We start from the raw sequence: 17,307 nt of genomic DNA, 5'->3' as shown, positions 1-17,307 counted from the left end.
GAATCTAACCGTCTCAGTAAAATGTGTTTATTATCCACAAATCAACATAGGCCTTAGGGACTGTTCTTTATTTAGTTTCTGGCTGATAAATGGGGTAATTTTAGACATTTTTCGACAGGCGCAGGTGTTAAAGACAGATCTTCTTTAGAATACACCAAAATCACAGAAAAATGAAACATTTTTTAAGGGAAAAAAGCCCCCCCAAAAAAACTAAAATTTGTTTTTACAGAACTTGCGCGAATATTTTTCTTTAAAACACTGTCGATCTTTCGTCCTCGCCCCGCCCCCCGCCCCGCCCCCCAGCCCTGCCCGGATTTGTTTATAGATTTGACCTTTCCAACATGGCGGCTGTGACGGGCCGCCTCGGAAACGGAAGCGGGTGTGCGGCTGCGCCTTCGGGCGCGCCTGCGCAGTGAGAGTCTCCGGGCCCTGTAAAGATGTCTGAGCGGCGGGGAGGGAGCGGAGCGGAGGACCAGAAACCCGCGGACAGAGACCCGCACTCTCCGCAACAAACCCGGACAAGGTAAGGGCAGGGGGGCCCGCAGAGCCGCTCCGACGGCACCGGGCCGCGGCGGAAGGTTCCGGCCGTCGGATGAGCGGGTCTGCCGGGGCTGGGGCAGGCCGTGTCGACGGCACAGAGCGGGAACAGAGAGCGGGAACAGAGAGCGGGAGCGCAGCGCTCAACAGGGGCGTGTCCGCCATCTTGTCTCAGGACTGGCGCCCAAACAGCAGCTGTTGCTCCGTGCGCTCACCGCGTGAAATGGCGGTTAACGGCGGGTTGGAGGACCGGAGAGGGGGCGCGGGGACCGGGGACCGAGGACCGGTGAGACCCGCCGGAGGCCCGCTCAGAGAGCCGCGGGGTCCGGGAGCCGAGCCCGGGCTCCGGAGGAGCTGCAGCTTTGTGTTGTCCTCCCCCCCTCCTCCTCCTCCTCCTCCTCCTCCTCCGTGTTTGTTTGGAAAATCTGCCGGGCGCATGCGCGGACACACAGCGCTCGTTTCGAGACAGAAATCATCGGATTTCTCACGCGATTTATTCTGATGTTTGCTGCTGATAATCGATCAGTTCGATCAATGTGACGTCGATCCGTTTCCCGCCACATTCAGACGGCCGGCCAGTCATTGCTCGACCGATCGATCTGTCACCGATCAACAACAACAACAACAACACTGACACATCATACAGTAATAACACTGCAGTCAGTATGTACAGTAATACTATACTCATACACCATTCAACAACATTACTACTGACACATCATGTAGTAATGATACTACAGTCACCATATACAGTAACACTATACTCATACACCATTCAACAACATTACTACTGACACATCATACAGTAATAACACTACAGTCAGTTATAATACTATAGTAATAATGCTACAGTCAGTATTTACAGTGCTACTATACTCAAACAGTCCAACAGAACAGGTACTACTGACACATCATACAGTAATAATACTACAGTCAGTTATAATACTACAGTCATGATACTAAAGTCAGTTAAAATACCACAGTCAATTATAATACTACACTTATAATACTACATTCAGTTAAAATACTACAGTAATAATACTACAGTCACTTATTATATTAGAGTCACTTATCATACCACAGTAATAATACTACAGTCAGTTATAATACTACAATCAGTATATACGGTAAAACTATGCTCGCCATCCAACAAGAACATTACTACTTACACATCAGTAATGATACTATAGTCAGTTATATTACTACAGTCAGTTAAAATACCACAGTCAGTTATAATACTTCAATCAGTATATACAATACTACTATATTTATACACAGTCCAACACAACCGTTATTGCTGACACATCAGTAATAATACTATAGTCAGTTATATTTCTACAGTTAAAATACTACAGTTTTAATACCAACGTCTGTAATAATACTACAGTCACTTATAAGACTTCAATCAGTATAGTCAAGTCAAGTCAGTTTTATTTATAGAGCCCATTATCACAAACACAGTCTGCCTCAGAGGGCTTTACAGCAGGCACCCTCCCTCTGCCCTCAGACCCTCACATCACCCGAGGAACAACTCCCAAAAAAGAACCCCTGTAACGGGGAAAAAGGAAGAAACCTCAGGAAGAGCAGCAGAGGATGATGAGAGATCCCTCTTCAGGACGGACAGAGGAGTGATAGATGTCGTAAATAACAAATGAAATACAATCATGACAAAAAAGGAAAGAGAGAGAGAGAGGGGAGGAGAGGGGACATTTAATAATCGATTTTATTGATTCATTGTTGCAGTCCTACTACAGTCAGTAATAATACTCTGTCCAACAACAACATTTTTCCAGACACAGTACACACTCACATCACACTGTTCGCACTGATCCTGCAGTCTGTCAGTGTCTATTAACTGATCAGCTGATCAGTTAATAGACTGACCAATAATCAATCAGCTGATGAGTTTATAGACTGACATCAATAATCAATCAGCTGATCAATTTATAGACTGACATTAATAATTAATCAGCTGATCATTCCACTGTGTTTTATTGTGAAAGTCAACCTGTGTCTTCCTGTCCAGACAGGTGATGTCATTCTGATGAGCAGCTGCAATGTCCAATGACAGCCAGGGATCGGTAAAGGGGGAGGCGGCTATGATGCCGTCCCCCTCTGGCTCCGCCTCCTCCCAGGGACCACCCCTTTCTCCGTCCACCACTTCCAAACCACCTGAGCTCCCAGGTACACCTGTCTGTCTCTCACCTGTCTGTCTGAGCTCCCAGGTACACCTGTCTGTCTTTCACCTGTCTGTCTCTAACCTGTCCCTCTGTCCCTTAGACGAGCTGGTCCAGGCGGGCTGGTCTAAGTGCTGGTCTCGGCGGGAGAACCGTCCCTATTACTTCAACAGATTCACCAATCAGAGCCTGTGGGAGGTGCCTGTGCTGGGCCAGCATGATGTCATTGTGAGTGATGTCACTGTTTCCTATTTCAGCCTGTGGACAGGTGAGCTGTGTCAGAGACTCACCTGTCTGTCCCTCTATCTGTCCCTCTGGTCAGTCGGATCCTCTGGGTTTGAACGCGGCGCCAGCAGAGGGTGGAGACGGTAACCTTGGTAATGGACAGAGGAAGAGGAGGAGCTCTGAGGAGCAGGGGGTGGGGCCTAACAGCGTGAAGCGAGTCAAGGTAACGGTCATGTGATTAGGTGATGATGTCACAGTTTGGTGTGCAGTGCATTGTGGGACACTGACTCCTCTGTTATCGGTTGTCCCCAGGTGGAGCCTACCACGCCGATCTCCCCCAGCACGCCTGGCGCCAAACCCTGGAGCTCCGCACCCGAGGACAAACAGGCCCGTCGGCCACGCCCACCACCCCAGCCCGCCCCGCCCCCTACAGACCGGCCGTGTGAGTCTGAGCCCCCGCCCCCTGCCGGTACAGTCCGTCTGTGTGGACGCCATGCTAACCTGTCCTTGTCTCCAGGGTCTACTGGGACCTGGACGTCCAGACCAACGCCGTCATCCGAGAGCGCCCCCCGCCCCCACCTGCCCCCCACCCCGAGATCGAGCTGCAGAGGGCGCAGCTCGTCACCAAGCTGAGACAGCACTACCACGAGCTGTGTCTCCAGAGGGAAGGTGAGGACACGTCTGTCCAACTGTTTCTCTGTCAATCAGTTCCACTTGTCTGTCTGTCTGTACTGCTGAGGACACACAGACAGCTTCCCACGGTGTCCCGGTGATGTCCCTGTGTCCCTGTGTCCAGGTATTGATCCGCCCCGGGAGTCCTTTAATCGCTGGCTGCTGGAGAGGAAGGTGATCGATAAAGGTCACGACCCCTTACTGCCCAGCGACTGTGAGCCCGTCATCTCACCGTCCATGTTCAGAGAGGTGATGAACGACATCCCCATCAGGTACCGTCTGTCCCCCCGTCTGTCCCTCTGACTGTCATTCTGTCCCTCTGACTGACTGTCCCTCTGACTGACTGTCCCTCTGACTGACTGTCCCTCTGACTGACTGTCCCTCTTACTGTCATTCTGTCCCTCTGACTGACTGTCCCTCTGACTGTCATTCTGTCCCCCTGACTGACTGTCCCTCTGACTGACTGTCCCTCTTACTGTCATTCTGTCCCTCTGACTGACTGTCCCTCTGACTGTCATTCTGTCCCTCTGACTGACTGTCCCTCTGACTGTCTTTCTGTCCCCCTGACTGACTGTCATTCTGTCCCCCTGACTGACTGTCATTCTGTCCCCCTGACTGACTGTCATTCTGTCCCCCTGACTGACTGTCATTCTGTCCCCCTGACTGACTGTCCCTCTGACTGTCATTCTGTCCCCCTGACTGACTGTCCCTCTGACTGTCATTCTGTCCCCCTGACTGACTGTCCCTCTGACTGACTGTCATTCTGTCCCCCTGACTGACTGTCCCTCTGACTGTCATTCTGTCCCCCTGACTGACTGTCCCTCTGACTGACTGTCATTCTGAATGTTTGTCTGTCCCTCTGATTGTCTGCTGTGTCTTAATATGTCTCTGTCTTCATGTCTCTGTGTCTTAATTAGACAAAATATCAAAATATTTAATCACATATTTTGTGTCAGTTCTAAATGAACCTTGAATTTTTTTTGTCCTCTATTTAATATGATCTTTATAATCATCGTATCATAATAATAACTTCAGAGACTCTGCATAATAATAATAATAACAATAATAATAATAATTATTATAATAATGAGACTCTGCATAATAATAATAACAATAATAATAATAATAAGTATTATAATAATGAGACTCTGCATAATAATAAAAATGACCTCAGAGGTTCTGCACGCACCAAAATCTGCAGTGACGGCGGGTTGGAGGTGTGATTCAGACCACATACAGTCATGTGAAAAAATTAGGACACCCCATTAAATATTCAGTTCTTTGTTAAGAAATGTTCATATATTGATGTCTAATTTTGTTTTGATTTATCTCTGGAAAAGAAAGTGATTTATTGCAGGTAAACAACAAAAATTAACCTGGTTTTACTCATTAAAAAAAAGATATCAACAAAAATGCGTATCCTAACTGCGGAATAAGTTAAGGCACCCTACCCCCTAATAGCTAGTGTTACCTCCTTTGGCAGAAATAACTTCAGTGAGACGCTTCTTGTAGCCATCTGCCAGTCTCTGACATCGGTCTGAGGAAAGTTTGCCCCAGTCCTCAGAATCCTTTCAGCTGTGAGATGTTCGAGGGGTTTCTTGCAAATTAAGCCTGTTTCAAGTCAGCCCACAGCATCTCAATGGGATTAAGATCTGGGCTTAGACTTGGCCATTCCAGGACTCTCCATTTCATAGTTTTCAGCCAGTCCTTGGTGGATTTACTGGTATGTTTTGGGTCATTGTCATGTTGCAGGGTCCAGTTCCGCTTCAGCTTTAAGTTTTTTACAGATGGTCTCACATGTTCCCGAAGCACCATCTGATACACGGTAGGATTCATGGTGGATTCTGTGATGCTGAGCTGGCCGGGTCCTGCAGCAGCAAAGCATCTCCAAACCATGACGCCTCCACCTCTGTGCTTCACAGTTGGAATGAGGTTCCTTTCCTGGGATGCTGTATTTGGTTTACGCCAAACATGTCCTCTGTTCTGGTGTCCAAATAATTCAATTTTAGACTCATCTGTCCAAAGAACATTACTCCAGAAGTCCCGGTCTCTGCATACGTTCTCTCTGCAAACTTCAGTCTGGCCTTTGTGTTTTTCTTAGAGAGCAATGGTTTCCTCCTTGCACGCCTCCCATGAATGTTTAACTTGTGCAGTCTCTTTCTGATTGTTGTGGCATGCACTTTCACATTAACAGTAGCAAGAGCCTGCTGTAAGTCCCGTGATGACATTTTAGGGTTTTTGGAGACTTGGAGACGGTCTGCTCTCGGGGTGAACTTGCTTGGACGGCCAGACCTGGGCATGTTGGCAGTTGTTTTGAATGTCCTCCACTTGTAGACTATTTTCCGGACAGTGGATTGGCTGATTTCATATTCTTTTGAGATCTTTTTACATCCCTTACCAGACTCATAAGCTGCTACAATCTTCTTTCTGAAGGCTTCAGAAAGCTCTTTCGATCTCACCATGGTGTTCACTCTCACTTCAACAGTCAGGAGCACACCAAACTAAATGTCTGAGCTTTAAATAGGGCAAGCCTCCTTCACAATGCTGAGTGACGACGTTCTAATCATGTGCACCTGATTTGACACACCTGTGTGTGATTTTAGCCATTTGAAGTGGGAATAAATGTGGGGATGTCCTAATTTATTCCTCACCAGAAAGTGCATTTTTATAATATTACATTTTACAGAATGTTTTAAAAAGTTTTTTCTTTAGTTTTAATTGTTTAGTGATATTACTTGAATCTCTCAGTATTGTTAAAATCAATATTAAATATCCATATGTCCAAGTTTGTTAAAAAAACACACATTCTTTGATAGGGTGTCCTAATTTTTTCACATGACTGTACATCACAGGCTGCTGTTTGTAGCTCTGGATAGTTTACAGCAGACCTGCAGGAGGTGCTGCTCTGCTGTAAACTGACAGAGCGGTCAGTCTGTGAGGGGGAGCAGCTCTGAGCATCAGCTCTGTGTGTGTGTGTGTGTGTGTGTGTGTGTGTGTGTGTGTGTGTGTGTGGGTGTGTGTGTGTGTGTGTGTGTGTGTGTGTGTGTGTGTGTTTTCATTCATTCTCTGGTGGAAACTCACTTCACATCCACAGTAAATGAAGCGTCTCCTCAGCTGAACTCCTCATTGAAAAACCTCCTTCCTTTGTTTGTTTCTGCTGCTCTGCTGAATGATGTCACAAACTACGGGGCGGGCCAAGGGTCATACTTAGAGAATGTGTGTGCATTAATCGCACATCAAAACAACTCTGTCCTCGCTGCAGCAGCCGCGGGTTCGACTCCAGCCTCGGCCCTTTGCTGCCTGTTTCCCTCTCTGTCATGATTTCTTACTCTTCCCTATACATTAAAAAAAAATACGTACATATATATATATATATATATATATATATATATATATATATATATATATATATATATATATATATATATATATATATATGTGTGTATATATATTATACATTATATTAAAAAAAGAGAATTTGCATTAACTGGTTATTATTGCGTAAACTTTGATAGCCCTAGTGTTAATGTCTCTTGATGTCTCTTGTCTCCTTGTCCCTTTGTGTCTCTTTCTGTCTCAGGTTGTCTCGTATTAAGTACAAAGAAGAAGCTCGGAAGCTGCTGTTTAAATACGCTGAAGCCGCCAAGAAGATGATCGACTCCAGGTGAGACCTGTGAATCGTGTGACCTCTGACCTTTGAGACCTCTGGCTCAGGTTCCCTGGACCAGCCCCTAGTTAGGCTGACACAGGTTTAATCTGCCGGAGGACTTTCTGTGATATACTGAGCTCCGTTTTCCTTCTCTTGCTCCCTCCTTCTGAAAACGCTCATGTCTGTTTACGGCACTACGCTAACTCAGTTGCCTCTCCAGAGCGTTCCTGCTCCCTTGTTTCCTAGTTTTCCCGGATCCTGGCTGCAGTCTTGGCTGCGTCTGATTGTGGTCTTGGTTTTGCCGTTGCTGTGATCCTGCTTGACGCAACCTCCCACTGCCATTATTATGAGCCACGCCTCCACTATCAACATACGCATGGGACTCTTATCAACACCTACGATATTTGCACGTAACATCGCAGGATATCGTAGAGTGCCTTTCCTTTTTGTCATTATTGAAATTTAATTATTATTTACCACATCTATTGCACGTCTGTCCGTCCTGAAGAGGGATCCCTCCTCAGTTGCTCTTCCTGAGGTTTCTTCCTTTTTTTCCCGTTACAGGGGTTCTTTTCCGGGAGTTTTTCCTCAGGTGATGTGAGGGTCTAAGGGCAGAGGGATGTCGTACGCTGTAAAGCCGTCTGAGGCAAACCGTGTTTGGTGATAATAAGCTCTATGAATAAAACTGACTTGACCTGTGAGACCTCTGACCTCTGACCTCTGTCCTGTGTCCTGTGCAGGAATGCGAGTCCTGAGAGCAGGAAGGTGGTGAAGTGGAACGCTGAGGACACGATGAGCTGGCTGCGCAGAGATCACTCCGCCAGCAAGGAGGACTACATGGTAACATGTCTGCACACAGCTGTACTGTAGGACGGTCCCACAGCGACACGCTATGACATGCCACAATACTACACGCCACAACAGGCAGCAACACAGCACAACACACCACGCTATAACACACAGAAACAATTTGTAACGCTGTAACATATTGTAACATGCAGTAACATACTACAACACGCTGTAACATGCAGTAACATACTACAACACGCTGTAACATGCAGTAACATACTACAACACGCTGTAACATGCAGTAACATACTACAACACGCTGTAACATGCAGTAACATACTACAACACGCTGTAACATGCAGTAACATACTACAACACGCTGTAACATGCAGTAACATACTACAACACGCTGTAACATGCAGTAACATGCAGTAACATACTACAACACGCTGTAACATACTACAACACGCTGTAACATGCAGTAACATACTACAACACGCTGTAACATGCAGTAACATGCAGTAACATACTACAACACGCTGTAACATGCAGTAACATACTACAACACGCTGTAACATGCAGTAACATGCAGTAACATACTACAACACGCTGTAACATGCAGTAACATACTACAACACACTGTAACATGCAGTAACATACTACAACACGCTGTAACATGCAGTAACATACTACAACACGCTGTAACATGCAGTAACATACTACAACACGCTGTAACATGCAGTAACATACTACAACACGCTGTAACATGCAGTAACATACTACAACACGCTGTAACATGCAGTAACATACTACAACACGCTGTAACATGCAGTAACATACTACAACACGCTGTAACATGCAGTAACATACTACAACACGCTGTAACATGCAGTAACATACTACAACACGCTGTAACATGCAGTAACATGCAGTAACATACTACAACACGCTGTAACATACTACAACACGCTGTAACATGCAGTAACATACTACAACACGCTGTAACATGCAGTAACATGCAGTAACATACTACAACACGCTGTAACATGCAGTAACATACTACAACACGCTGTAACATGCAGTAACATGCAGTAACATACTACAACACACTGTAACATACTTAGGGCTGGGGCATAGCGTCAATGTCGATTCATGTGACGTGCGTCGACGTGTCGCACTGTTTCATACAGCATGTGTCATGAGAGCGTGAGCAGCGCCGGGCGTGTTGATTTTGTTTCGGCGCTCGTGTATCAGGCGCGTCTGAGCTGCGCGTCAGCTGCAGAATAACTACAGAAACCGTGGCTCGCCGTTTTTTTACGCGTGACACTCGTGTTAGTTGACTTTGTACCGCTTTATACTGCAGTTTACAGTCTCTGTCACAGAGATGAGGAAATACTAAGATTTTTGTTTTACCTCAACTTCCTTGCTTCTCTTTCAAAACAAAAGCTCCCCGACTGTGTCTCTGTGGACAGAATGCCATCAGCTGCTGATGCAATGCATTTTATTTTGAAACATTTACAGGATGTGTTATATGAAAACACAGCAGTCACATCAGCAGGCAGCGGTGCGCCTTAAGGCAGTTCAGGCTGGACTGTTGTGATGCAGAAAGAACGGACGAGTTATAATTATTTCTGTTAGAGAAAAGTTTGAGTGTTATTCAAACTGCAGTAATTTTACTGTCAGATGTTTTGTTCGACTGTTAGATTTGAGGTTTACTGTAACAAAGAGTAACTGTTCTGTTAAGTAACCTTAATTTTACATAGTTTTATGTATTTTGCTGTTGGATTACTAAATGTAGATTACACTACTTTCCTTTGATTAGAGTGGAACAAGCTCTTGCATTCGTTTTATTTTGGAGAGACTTGATATCAGACAGTAAAACACAGATTAGCAGTTAAGTCTGGGCTAGTTTTAGTTGGGGAATAATGCCATGCAGTGTATGACAAGTTTTAAAATGTTATTTTTGGTAAATTCATTGTTATATTAATAGAGTAATAAAAAAATAATAGTTAGATCAATAAAAAAATAATTGTTAGGTGCAGCCCTAAACATGCTGTAACACAAAGTAACATACTGCAACACCTCTGATTAAATCATCATTATACTCACCTGTGTGTGTGTGTGTGTGTGTGTGTGTGTGTGTGTGTGTGTGTGTGTGTGTGTGTGTGTGTGTGTGTGTGTAGGACCGTCTGGAGCATCTGAGACAGCAGTGTGGTCCTCACGTCACCGCTGTCGCCAAAGACTCTGTGGAGGGAATCTGCTCCAAAATCTACCAGCTGTCTGCAGAGTACAGCCGCCGCCTGAGACACACACACCTGAGTCTGCTGCAGGACCCCCCCACAGGTACACACTCACACACACCTGAGTCTGCTGCAGGACCGTGACTGTGTGTGTTGACATTTCTAAGATTTTAGGAAGTGACCATTGACTTGTGTGTGTGTGTGTGTGTGTGTGTGTGTGTGTGTGTGTGTGTGTGTGTGCGTGTGTGCGTGCGCGTGCGCGTGCGCGTGCGTGCGTGCGTGGGCGCAGAGGCGTGTGCATCCCCGCAGCAGTCTCGGTTGGTGTACTGTTACCCGGTGCGTTTGGTGCTGCCCTCGCCGCCGCTTCCTCGGGTGGAGCTGCACTTTGAGAACGACGTGGCATGTTTGCGCTTCAGAGGAGAGATGGTCAAGGTCAACAGAGGTCACTTCAGCAAACTGGTCAGTACTGATGTCACTGCTGTCACCATGGCAACTCCAAGGTCACACTCCATAGGGGCTTTTATTGTGAAACATCTCTACAGGAAGTGCCGAGGTCAACTGACACGAACGTCAGAGTGATTTTAAGAAACGAGAGTTTCAGCTCTGTGTCGGTGCCATGAGGAGCGTGTGTGCGCATGAATGGTGCCACTCGTGACGTATAACGCGAGGAGGCGATTTTTAAAGAAAACGGGCCTTCCAAACCTGCGGGCATGTTTTCTTTAAGATTTCCGGTTCTTTTTTTTCTCAAAAAATATTTGGCTTTTTTTATCCTAAAAAAAGACCTAAAAAATACATTTTCTAGTAGTTATTCTTAATTTAAAATTTGTCAATATTTTTTCTTCTCATTATCAGAAGGAAAGCGTGTGTTTGGGAGGCATGTTTTCTATGATGGTCTCGTCTTTTTGTTCCCTCGGGATGTTTTGGCTGGTGAACAGGTGTGCAGTGACACAGAGCTGGTTGGAAATCAGCACTTTTTAATGACTGCTGATTCCTTAATCCTCTTTTTTTTTTTTTTTGTGCGTGTGTGTGTGTGTGCGTGCGTGCGTGCAGGAGCTGTTGTACAGGTACAGCTGTATAGACGACCCTCGCTTTGAGAGGTTCCTGTCCAGAGTCTGGTGCCTCCTCAAGAGATACCAGGTCAGCTGACTCACCTGATCTCACCTGACGCTCTGTGAGTGCTGATTGGTCCGTTAACAAGCTCTGTGTGTTTGCGTGTGCAGGTGATGTTTGGCAGCGGCGCAAACGAGGGGACGGGTCTGCAGGGGGCGCTGCCGGTGTCCGTGTTCGAGGCGTTGATTCGACACTTTGGAGTTTCCTTCGAGTGTTTCGCTTCACCGCTCAACTGCTATTTCAAACAGTTCTGCTCCGCCTTCCCCGACATCGACGGCTTCTTCGGATCCAGAGGGTGAGACAGGCACCACTCCACACACAGTCTGTCTGTCTTCTGTCTCAGGTTGGACAGGTGTGATCGGAAGATTGAAGTCAGTTTGTTTTTGTGTTTGTGTAAACAATTAAATGTGTTAATTGTGTGTTACTGTGTGTGTGTGTGTGTGTGTGTGTGTTTTCAGGCCCTTCCTGTCTTTCTGTCCCGTCAGCGGCTCGTTCGAAGCCAACCCTCCGTTCTGTGAAGAGCTGATGGACGCCATGGTGACGCACTTCGAGGTCTGTCCAACAACTGCTTTACTTTAGTACTGGTCTACAAGGGTCTGCACTGGTCTACAAGGGTCTGTACTGGTCTACAGGGGGCTGTACTGGTCTACAGTGGGCTGTACTGGTCTACAGTGGGCTGTACTGGTCTACAAGGGGCTGCACTGGTCTACAGGGGGCTGCACTGGTCTACAGGTGGATGCAGGTCACTTTATTGCAGTGTGTCTCTGACCCTCAGGAGCTGTTGGACAAGTCCTCTGAGCCGCTGTCCTTCATCGTCTTCGTCCCTGAGTGGCGTGACCCCGTGACCCCGGCTCTGACACGTATGGAGGCGAGTCGGTTCCTCCGCCACCAGCTGAGCGTCTCCGCCTACGAGCACGAGTACCGCTCAGGGAGCCAGCACATCTGCAAGAGGTAGTAATACTGCAGCTATACTGCATCAATACTTAATAATACAGTACCAATACTCCACAGCACTGCAATAATACTCCACTAGGGCTGCAACGACAAATCAATAAAATCGATTATAATCGATTATTAGATGTGTTGGCAACGAATACAATTATCGATTCGTTGTGTCACACGATCATTACTCACCGTTTCTCTAGCAGCGCTTGTCAGGAGCGTCTCCGCTGCGTCCGCTGCAGCACGTCTAGAGAAACGGTGGCTCGCCGTTTTTTTACGTGTGAATAGACAGTGAATGTGGTGTTTGATGATTATATTGACTCTGTGCGACGTTTTACTGCAGTTTAAAGTCTCTCTGTCACACAGATGAGGAAATACAAAGACCGCTGTTTTACTCCAACTTCCTGCTTCCCTTTCAAAACAAAAGCCCAAAAGATGGTGAAAAACATCAGTTGCTGATACAGTGCATTTTATTTTGAAACATTGATAGGACCGTGTTGTCGGCTGTGCAGGAGCTCGTACGACTTCATGAATGAGTAGAGTTTGTGCTTATAAATGTGGAAGTACAGTACTAATATCTGCGGCCGTGACGCAGCAGTGACAACGCTGCATGTGTGAACACCACACGCATGAAACACGCTGCAGCTCGGCGAGGCTGAGGTCAAACTGAACATACGTGGTTAGTAAGGAAACGTAACAGTATGTTGTAAAAGCTGTCAACATTTCGTTTTTGAATTGTTTCATGTTTAAATCCAATTCATCGATTAATCAAAAAAATAATCGACCGATTTAATGATTTTCAAAATAATCTTTAGTTGCAGCCCTATACTCCACAGTACTGCAGTTGTACTCCGCAGTACTGTAGTTGCACTCCATAGTACTGCAGTAATACTCTGTGTATTTGTATATTTGTAGGGATGAGATGTACTACCGGGCGGTCCACGGCACGGCGGTGCTCTTCCTTCAGAATGACGCCGGTTTTGCGAAATGGGCGCCGACTTCGGAGCGTCTGGCCGAGCTGATGGCGGCGTACCGCCCCTCTCCCTCTCGCCCCTCCTCCCTGTCCTCTCCTGGCCCTGCCCACACCACACCTGGAGACAGAGACTCCGCCCCCAAGGCAGCTGATAGGACACAGGGCACTGTGATGTCACCTGGTTGCCATGACGACAACAACAACAACAACAGCAGCAGCAGCAGCAGCAGTAGTAGTAGCAGCAGTCCACGGGATAAGATGGCTGCCGTGTAGAGGGGCGGGGCCTGCGGCATGACCACGCCCCCTTGCCTCTTTACAGTTTCTCTGTTTTTCAGCGTTAGTTTATTCTGATCGTCGTCTTGTCTCTCAGATTGTCCCTCACCAGCACCTGTAGCACGCCCTCTGCTTCTGTCAACGTCCTGCCGCCGCCAGCAGGGGGCGGGGCTTAATCTTCCCCTCACACAGACTCTTCTGATTGGTCGAAGCTCTGACATCACAGCGTCTGGAGCTGGTTCTGGTCCAGGAGTGGCTGAAGCACCGCAGCCAATAAGAAGACGGAGCTCCAGCAATAAAACCCACCTGTGATGTCATCTGTGACGTCACTGCAGGACTTCTGATTGGTTCCTGCGCCAACCGGGCTCGGTGATTGGTCGATAAGGCAGCTATCGTTTCTATTGGACTCGTATTTCTTTATGGAGTCAGACAGAATCCGCCGGCGGCCCGCTTCAGGTCCCGCCTCCTCAGAACAGCCTGGCCAATCAGTGCACGCACTTCAGAGGACGAACTTTCTCGGTGCATTCTGGGAAACTTAGTACTCTGCAGACGCTTGCAGTGAGGTGCTGGAGGAGGCGGAGCCAGGACCGGGACTCAGACTGGGACTCAGACTCAGAGTGGGACCCGGACTGGTCGGCGAGGGCAGACGTCCCCTCGGAGGTCCCGTCAGACTTCCTGTGGCGGTGTCATTGGACAGGAAGTGAGGTCAGAGTGGTGACAGTGAGGTGTGGCAGTGGGCGGAGCCTGTGCAGGTGGAGTTGTGAGTGGTCGGTTCACGGTTCCTCAGAACTCTGGTCGTGTTTTTTAGGAACGATCAATCAACTTTTTCTCCTAATTTTGACAAAAATTTGACTTTTTTTCTGTAAATTTCCTCGTTTTCAGTCGTTGGATTCTTTTTGTCTTTTTGAGTCGACAGATATTTGTCTATCATATTAGAGTAAATGGTGAACCACCGCCCACACAGTACAACGGCGGCCCGCCGGCTGTCTGCTCTCTGATTGGCCGCTGGCTGGTCCAATGGGGCGTCTGCCTGCGAGTGTAGATACTGTACAGAAAAACTGATCTGAAGTCTGTTGATGTTATTTTCCTCGTCTGCTGTTAAATGGATTGAAAAAAGTCAGAGAAGTTGTTTTTATTTGATTTAATTTAACATTTTTTAAAGAGACGTGTTTCTGTAGTTTGTTTGAAACTAAACCAAAGTGTTATTATAAATCTATATGATCTGTACGCAGAGTAGAAGTGTCAACGCATCAGACATGCTGACGTCTTACCAGCACAAACTCCTCCTTATTTTTATAATCTTTGGTTTTTATTTTCTTCTGCATGAAACCTTTTGACTCGAAATTATCTTTGGAATCCACAGTGTGTTTTCAGGCCGACTCTCCGTCGCCGCGTCCTCGTCACGAATCTCCGCTGTGTCTTTCTCACCGTGTCTCACCTCACCTCCGCCGCTGCGTCGCAGATAATCACACCGTTTGTTTTACTGTTGTGGTTTTCTTTAAAGTAGCAGTCCAACATTTTGGGATGTTGAGTTTTGTAGACGGAGCTGAGCAGTTTCCCCTTGCCGTCTGTCTCTGTGCTAATGTTGGACTGTCCCTTTAAAGGCAGTCACTCTGTAATATTCCTGTGGAGCTACATTACAGAGACCAAAGAACACGAACTGGACAAGTTTTATTGTAATTAAAGAATCATATATGATAAAAAAGAACTTGGCTTCTGCATCTAGGAAACTCTTTAATGATTTGTTTAGGATAAAGTAGTAACGAGAACGAGATGAACTCTTTCTACCTGATAATTAGGATCCACTTTTAATTACAAGAGTAATGTTAGCGACCTGCAACTCTGCAGAGCGGTGTGCTGCGGAGCGACATGCTGAGAAGTGACACGCTGCTGAGCGATGTCCCGAGATGCACTGCAGAGCGTTGTGCTGCGGAGCGGTGTGCTGCAGAACATTGTGCTGCGGAGTGATGTGCTGCGAAATACTGCAGAGTAACGCGCCGCGGAGCGACATGCTGCAGAACGACATCCCAGGAGCACTGCAGGGCAGAGTGCTGCGGAACTTTGTGAAGCTACGTTCTTCCTAGTGATGTGCTGCGGAGCGACGTCTCAAGGAGCACTGCAGAGCGACGTGTTGCGAAATACTGCACAGTGACGTGCTGCAGAGCTACATGCTGTAGGGCGACATCCCAAGGAGCACTGCAGAGCGGTGGGCTGTGGAACTTTGCTAAGTTACATGCTTTGGAGTGACGTGCTGCAGAACACTGCAGAGCGACGTGCTGAGCTACATGCTGCGCGACTTGCTGCGGAATGACGTGCTGCGGAGCGATGTAGAGTCGGCCATGTTTGTAATGGGGTCCTCACATCTGGAGAATGTAAATACAGTCTGTCCTTCATCCTGCCTGCAGACACACTGCAGCTTCACTCCCAGTAAAAATATATCCAACCCAGTTACACACCAGTCGAGTGGTCTTTGTCTTGCTGCGGTCATGTGATGTTTACATGTTTCGGAGCTGAACAGTCCTCCAGGTCATGTGATGAACACACAGAGATCACAGAAAACAAGTCAGCAGAAATCTCATGAAGTCGTCTGATGTTAAAATAAAAACCAGTTTCTGGAAATATTCCTTCAGTTCTCTGCTGCATCCGTTCATCAACATAAACAATAAAACACACTAACTTCTCTCAGGACCTCCAGAGAACTGTTTCCTCCGGATTTACACATCCGTAAAATAAATCTGTAATCTAATCTGGAAATCTACAATCAGTGCGATCCAATAATTATTTATCTGATCATCACAAGAGGGGAGATACAGAAAAAACGTAATGACAGTTTTCATCTTATTCCAAACAAACCGTCTCATGAGCTGCACATTGGGTGGATGATAACGGTACAATCATAATAATGGTAACAATGATAACAATTATAATAATGGTAACAATGGTAACAGCAACAATCATAATAATGGTAACAATGATAACAATTATAATAATGGTAACAATGGTAACAGCAACAATCATAATAATGGTAACAATGATAACAACAATCAATAATGGTAACAATGATGATAGCAATCATAACCATGATAATAACAATCATAATAGTGGAATTAACCATAACAATAACAATCATAACGATAACAACAGCAATCAAAGATGACAACAACCATAACAATGATAATAACAACAATAATAACAATGATAATAATAACCATAATAATGATAATAACAACCATAATGATAAAAACATTATACAACAATTAGTTCCAACCAAGCCATTTGATTGGTCAAAGTACGTCACTGGGACTGTTAACTTTTAACTCTGCATGTATCACTCCGCTTCACGGCCGTTCAAAACCCGTTAATCGGTGTGAGAATGAAAGTATGTTTATATCACGGTGTCAGACCAGGTTCAGACCGCTAGCTGGCGCTGTTCATGTAGCTCTGGAGTTACTAAAAGTTACGAGGAGGTCCAGGAGGAGCAGCTGTGACGGGTTTCGGTAAACGTTGGTTCACTGGGAGTAAACCAGCTGTTACAGATGTTACAGTGATGTGCGGTGAGACAGGGAGACGCTGATGAGACAGGGACATGCTGATGAGACAGGGACACGCTGATGAGACAGGGACACGCTGATGAGACAGGGACACGCTGATGAGACAGGGACACGCTGATGAGACAGGGACACGCTCGTCCGATCAGACTAACTGGTGTGAATCTCAAAG

General features: G+C 46.4%; 1 protein-coding gene across 1 annotated transcript; it reads left to right on the top strand.

The window, feature by feature from the left end:
- Positions 1-206: 206 nt before the first annotated feature.
- On the top strand, positions 207-16,035 carry pcif1 (phosphorylated CTD interacting factor 1). Its single transcript, XM_088071172.1, is given in 17 exon segments — positions 207-523; positions 2,564-2,721; positions 2,818-2,942; positions 3,037-3,162; positions 3,252-3,327; positions 3,330-3,381; positions 3,457-3,608; positions 3,736-3,883; positions 7,192-7,275; positions 8,001-8,100; positions 10,233-10,392; positions 10,579-10,748; positions 11,340-11,426; positions 11,510-11,694; positions 11,858-11,951; positions 12,175-12,350; positions 13,257-16,035. Coding segments are annotated over 16 exon segments (2,193 nt in total). The 5' UTR covers positions 207-523; positions 2,564-2,594; the 3' UTR covers positions 13,588-16,035.
- Positions 16,036-17,307: the final 1,272 nt, after the last annotated feature.

This window comes from Plectropomus leopardus, chromosome 2, assembly GCF_026936395.1.
Source record: "Plectropomus leopardus strain MGB_pleo_1.0 chromosome 2, ASM2693639v1, whole genome shotgun sequence".
Taxonomy (NCBI): domain Eukaryota; kingdom Metazoa; phylum Chordata; class Actinopteri; order Perciformes; family Serranidae; genus Plectropomus; species Plectropomus leopardus.
The sequence above is the reverse complement of the archived record's forward strand: the minus strand, read 5'-3'. Positions and strand labels throughout refer to the sequence as shown.